The sequence below is a fragment of the Nicotiana tabacum genome, chromosome 9, assembly GCF_000715075.1.
Source record: "Nicotiana tabacum cultivar K326 chromosome 9, ASM71507v2, whole genome shotgun sequence".
NCBI classification, from domain to species: Eukaryota; Viridiplantae; Streptophyta; class Magnoliopsida; order Solanales; family Solanaceae; genus Nicotiana; species Nicotiana tabacum.
In genome coordinates, this window is record NC_134088.1 from 92,440,476 (window position 1) to 92,447,219 (window position 6,744).

Below are 6,744 nucleotides of genomic sequence, written 5' to 3' on the forward strand. Positions count from 1 at the left end.
CCCATTAAGTACCCATACTAGGGTTGGGTCATAACCCTAGCTAAGGTTTAAGCTACTAATAGAAAATGAAGAAATTAAAGAAGAAACTAGTATAAAATGCATAATAGATGATTAAGGGAAGAAAATCTAATGTTACAATGATAAACTATTATAAAGTTACCCAAAACAGTAAAGCAAAACGGCTATCTATTCTCAGGTGTTCTCTGCTTGACCTAAATTTGACAAAAAGAGCGATTTATACCCAACTGCAATTATCGGATAAAATTGCCCCTGCGGAGATTCTGTGGCCGCACAATTATGTGTGCGGTCCGCACTTTGACATTAGCTTGACAGGATGGACTTCTACGGCCGCAAAATTCTGGGTTGCGGCCGCACTTCTTCATATTCCGCGGTCCGCACATTTCTGAGTGCGGCCGCACTCTCGAATTTTAGATTTGACATGCAAGACTTCTGCGGACCGCACATGTCTCAGTGCGGCTGCACTTTTGATTCTACGGCCGCACAATAATAATGCGGTCCGCACTTCTTCGTGACCCCAGAATCCATCTCTCTGAACCTCATCTTTTGCGGCCACACAATAATTGTGCGATCCGCACTTTGCATAGAAATTTTGTCAGAGGCTTCCTCATGTTATGCGGCCGCACTCAATATTGTGCGGTCCGTATTTTTCCCTTTTTTATTTTGTTTTGGTCCTTGTCCAAAATTACTCATTGTTGAATTAATTTTCATCTCTTTGACTCATATTCCTACACTCCTGCAAGAAAGCACATTTCATAAGTTTTCGGGAATACCTTTAAGTAATTTTGAGCTAAAACGAAAGTAAAAGAGTGCAAATAAGTAGTCAAAATCCCTACTTATCACGCATGTTCGGGGCATTAAATGCGGATAGACGTGCGTCTAATCACTTGTCAGAAGCTTTTCAGAGGGGGTTAGTGAAATTTCCGTCAAAAAGAATATTTCTACCAACTTTCCGGTAACACAAAGTTATGTCTCCGGAAAGCAGGGAGACTATCTGTATAGGGTAAATTATGATATGCTAAGTGATTGCATAAGGCAGTGACACGTGGAACCGAAGGTAAATGATAGCTAAAACCGAAGATTATTGCTTCATATGTTATCGAAAAGAATGATGCTCATAAAGATGCAATAAATGTCTACCACCGGTGGCATTTAATGGAGAATATTCTATAGCATTTAGTACACTGCCCGTTATAAAGAATTTGTCGTTCATGTCCGCCGTTACACATTCTTCAATGGCTCTCATAATTGAGATTAAAGAAGGGCATGATCCTAGGACCTTGTTCCCTATGCGCAACTATAAATAGTGAGTTCTACTATCATTGTAGAGAACACGAATTTTCTAGCAAACTCACGCTATAATCTATTCAAAACTTTATACAATTTTAACTTCTTACTTTTTGATTTCATTATTATTGTGCCCGTAAGCCCTGCTCCAGGAACTACTGTTTCTGCTATTTCATCTTCATCTCAAGGCTAAGTATTGCATATTTATTCAATTCTCCAATTATTTCAGGATCAAATTAAATGATTCTAAATTTTATCTTGAGAATATTATTATTGCTTATCCCATGAATCAAATTAATGATCCCTTAATAAGAAACTTTTATAGCGACATACCTGATATAATATGTTTAAGGTTATATTGGAACAATCAAGGCAACCAAGGCAATTGGGGTGGCAACAATCAAGGATATTGGGGAGGCAACAACCAAGGGGGTTGGAACAATAACCAAGTGAATTGGGGGTCGGGCGTTCAAAGGCCTCCGATGTATCAACAACCAAACAACCCGCCTCTTTATCCATCTCAATGTTCTAGTTCTTCCAACAATGAGATGGGACAGATTGAAAATATGTTCAAACAAATGATGGAGAAAAATACCGACTCCGATGCTTAATTAGCCTCTCGCAACACTTCAATCCGCAAATTAAAAGTTCAATTGGGGCAAATCTCGCAAGCTTTAAACACTTGTCCTAAGGGGGCACTACCTAGTGATATGGTGGTGGACCCGAAGGGTGGAAACATCACAGGACATGCCATGGCCGTAACAATATAGAGTGGAAGAGGTGGAGATGCAACCACCTCAAATCAAAGAAGAATTGTGGATGATGATATAGTGGTTCAAGAAGATGAGATTCCAAGCAATATGGTTCAAGCTAATGAAGAAGTGAGAATTGGTATTGATGAGAGTGTGGAGGAGACCCAAGTAGAAGTGAACCCGTCTAAGGAACACGTGATTGACATACTGGAACCGGTAGTGCTAAAAGCCAAGGCACCAATGCCAACGCCTCCTCCTCCATACCCTCAAAGGCTCGCCAAGCAAAATAGTGAGAACCAATTCAAGAAGTTTATAGACATGATGAAGAGCTTATCCATTAATATGCCATTGGTTGAAGCGTTGGAACAAATGCCCGGTTATGCAAAGTTCATGAAGGATTTGGTTACAAAGAAAAGATCATTGAATTGTGATACTATCAAGATGACACATTAAGTGAGTGCTATTGTGCACTCAATGGCTCCGAAATTGGAAGATCCCAGCGCTTTCACAATTCCTTGCATTATTGGAAGTGCCGACTTTGCCAAAGCTCTATGTGATAGGGGAGAGTATCAACTTGATGCCCTACTCGGTGTTCAAAACTTTGGGAATTGGGCAACCAAGACCCACATCTATGAGGTTACAAATGGAGGATCGTACTATGAAGAGACCATTGGGTATTATTGATGATGTGTTGGTTCGTGTTGATAAGTTTATCCTCTCGGCAGACTTTGTAATTCTTGATTGCGAAGTGGACTATGAGGTGCCTATTATCTTGGGTAGACCATTCCTTGCTACGGGGAAGGCTCTTGTTGATGTGGAAGTCGGTGAGATCACCTTCCGGGTGGCTGATGAAAAGGTGGTTTTTCATGTATGCAAATCTATGAGGCAACCGAATAGCAATGAAGTTTGTTCGTTTGTGGACTTAGTGACCGAGGTGATTGTTGATGATGCTAGTGCCATGATGAATGTTGATGACACTTTGGAAGCCGTATTGCTTAATCATGATGATGATAAGAAGGAAGACTTTGTGGAATGTGTAAAAGCATTACAAGGAATGGGGTCATATACGTATGAACCCCGAAAATTGTCCTTAGATCTTGAAAACCGGAAGACTCCTCCAACAAAGCCCTCAATCGAGGAGCCTCCCACTTTGGAATTAAATTTCTTCAGTATATACTTCTGTTATAAAATTGAGATTATTACATTATGAGAATTTATAAAAAAACTATCTTACGGTCAATATATGTTTCTTATAAAATATAATATAAGTCTTAGTGATGCTAAGTTACCAAGTATTTTCAGTGGTGGGACCTAGCAGGTAATTGACTGAATGATCAAGATATGTACAAAAGGATTAGTACGCAATCGTTGAACCGCCTCTAATATATATATATATATATATATATATATATATATATATATATATATATATATATATATATATATATACACGCAAATTATATCATGTTTAAGATATTTCAAAAGTTTTTTATTTTCTTAAAGTTAATATCGAGTCAAGCTGAGTAGCTAGCATAAATGGCATGGATGTAGTAATGTTCAGTCAAACGTTTGACTTGACAATTATTAATATGTTTTATACTCAAATTTACTAATTATTAAGTATAAAATAGATGCAACATGATTCCTATGGTTTCTTATGTTTTTGTGTTTCTATAATCCTAAATGGTACCCCCAGTGTCCAGTAAAACCCAATAAGGATGGTAAGAAGAAGGTGGGAAACGATCCCACAAGTTGTCCCAAAGAAGAAATTACACGTGTTCAACACACAAACACAGACAAATTAAATCTTGAACTTGTGTTGAAACTAACCTAGTTGATTGCTTCATAAAGTAGCTAGGCCCCATTACTTTTTCCCTTTTAAAAATCAAGAACAAGAATATATGCCCAGCCTGTCTCCTGCTAACACAGTCCGTGTTCGTGTCTAAACCGTAAGCTTTCTTTCCTATGTAACACTTCACTTATCATATATCACTATAAATATATTAACACTTCCTATGTTATTTATTGACTCAAAAGGAAACCTTAAACTGAACCATCCACTCTCAAAGCTTTACTCAGTACACTTCCAACTTCCAACTTCCAAGATACGTACTCTCCACTGATCAAGAATGAATATTTTTGGAGACCACAATTTTGATCCACTAATTCCTACACTGTCAACTTCTTTGTTGCCAGCTGCTGAATATTCAACTTCGTCTGATAGTGGCAGCTCAGGGAGTACACCTAATTATTCTGATGAAGAAGTGATGTTAGCTTCGAACTATCCAAAGAAACGTGCGGGTAGGAAGAAGTTTCGTGAAACTCGACATCCAGTATACAGGAGAATAAGGAGGAGAAATTCGAATAAGTGGGTTTGTGAAGTAAGAGAACCCAATAAGAAATCAAGAATCTGGCTGGGCACTTTCCCAACTGCAGAAATGGCAGCTCGAGCTCATGACGTTGCGGCCATAGCTCTAAGAGGCCGGTCAGCATGTTTGAACTTTGCTGATTCGGCTTGGAGGTTACCCATCCCGACTTCAGCGGCCGCCAAAGATATTCAGAAGGCGGCCGTTGAAGCCGCCGAAGCATTTCGGCCTGTAGAATCACATGGAGAAAACTTTAAGAAAATTATTGTTGACCAAGTAATACAAGAGTTGGTTGCAGAATTGCCTGATAATGTGTTGTTTATGGACGAGGAGGCACTTCTCTGCATGCCGAGATTACTTGTGAATATGGCCGAAGGGCTAATGCTACCTCCACCTCAATGTATTATAGACGGATATGAAATGGAAGCTGATCATGCTGACATGTCTTTGTGGAGCTATTGATCAATTTAATTAGACAATATGTGTAGAGACTTTAATTTGAGTAGTTTAGTTCCCTATAAGTACAGTCAAATTGCAATGAAAAACAGACACAATATTGTACGCATCACTAGTAGAATCGTCAACAACCCTCAATTAATTTGTCACACTAGGAATTACTTGATAATCTTTATCAATTACTTGATAAATGACAACAAATTACTTGGTTTTACTCCCATTGACAGATTCTTTTTGCATATTATTATACGTGTATGTTATTTCTATTCTTTTAGAACTTATATTCTCTTTAGTTAATCCCAATTTATGTAATATAATTTTTTTTCTTTTATTTGTTTGTGCTAAAAAGAATGATACCTTTATCTTTTTAAAAATTATTTAGGTTTAGTGTTCTCATTTTACCCTTGATGGCATATAATTTAGTCAAACCCTCACAATCACTTGTTAAAATAAGAAGACATCTTAAATTCTCACTACCACTCACTTAAAAGGACTACTTCAAAGTACTTGTGTGCATATATTTGACTTATGTGTGAGAAATCATCTTTAATTTCTTAAATTTCGTGTCCAATCAAACGTTGTAATATAAAACAAGACGGATGGAGTAATATTTAACATAGAAAGTTTCTCATTTTCGATATCATCCTTCTTTTGCTTATTTCTCTTTAATTTATTTTAGTTTATTTTGATAACGGATATATACATCCGCTATATCTTAAGCGCGATCACTCATATCTGGTCATAATTGAAAACCTACGTGATATTTTGTGTAGGTTTTCAAAATATAAGAAGTTTCATTATATAATTTTAAAATATCAAAATATATGTGTGATTGAATATTCATATTGCATGAAAGTTTCAGTAGATTTCCCAGATGGTCACGCAACTTATAGAGGTATCCGACCAAAGTCACCTTTGTTTCTTTTAGAACAGCAAAGTCACCAACTATTATTGTTTAACTCAAAAAATAAATACAATACATTTGACATGTTATATCATATCACAATCCTTTTTCTTAATAATAAAACTCATTTAATTGATGATACTTATACCCATGAGAGTTTGAATTAGCAGATATCGACCCTATCTCATTCTTTCTTTTCACAAGTGTCGTAAATAATGCCACAATGAGTAACAAACGCGAGCTCCACAGTGGAAAGAATTGGTAAAACTTGCCATGGTTTTGTGAATGAGTCTTTTGACGTGGAAGAAGTGGTTGATTTTAGTCAAATTTAGAAAGGTTGTTACCAGAGAATTGGTATTAAAATCTCCATCTTACATTTTATGACTTTTCCTTTGTGACATGTTTTTATCTAAATTAGCGGATATCATGAGAGTTTCATAAATACTCAGAGGTTCAATTCATTGAACTAACTTATAACATATAACAATAGCAATACTTGATTCACAGCTTATATGCAAGCTGCATACGGGTAAAATCGGGAATAATGCACACTCCGATTTTCCGGTGAAGAAAACGGAAGAAGGACATGGACCAAAAATTGATCTCGTCCAAATCACACCTCAAAACAAAGATATGAAACGGTCGATTGCAATAATAGTACTCAACCAAGTGTCGGGGTCGAATCCACATGGAGTTTATATGGGAGTTAGGAGTATATATTCTAGTACGTGAGTTTGAACTATCTTAATTTACACTTTCAAAAATTGGGTTTGTTTCTATTTGTATTTTTAAAACTAAGATTGCAAAGTTAAGAAATAAAACTAAGATAATTCTTCCTAACTTCGTTTCCCAATACAGGTCTTTTGCCTATTGGTGGAAACCAGCAGTGTAGGCGAAGGCAAATTCTACTGCTAATGGATGAAAAGCAGCAGCCATAGTGCGGCGCTAGCTGCTTCACTGC

General features: G+C 36.9%; 1 protein-coding gene across 1 annotated transcript; it reads left to right on the forward strand.

Annotated features, from left to right (window-relative positions):
- The first annotated feature begins 4,061 nt into the window (after positions 1-4,061).
- Positions 4,062-5,058, forward strand: LOC142164256 (dehydration-responsive element-binding protein 1A-like). The gene has a single exon (XM_075221855.1). It carries the CDS (start codon positions 4,187-4,189, stop codon positions 4,883-4,885), a length of 699 nt encoding a protein of 232 aa, XP_075077956.1. The 5' UTR covers positions 4,062-4,186; the 3' UTR covers positions 4,886-5,058.
- Positions 5,059-6,744: the final 1,686 nt, after the last annotated feature.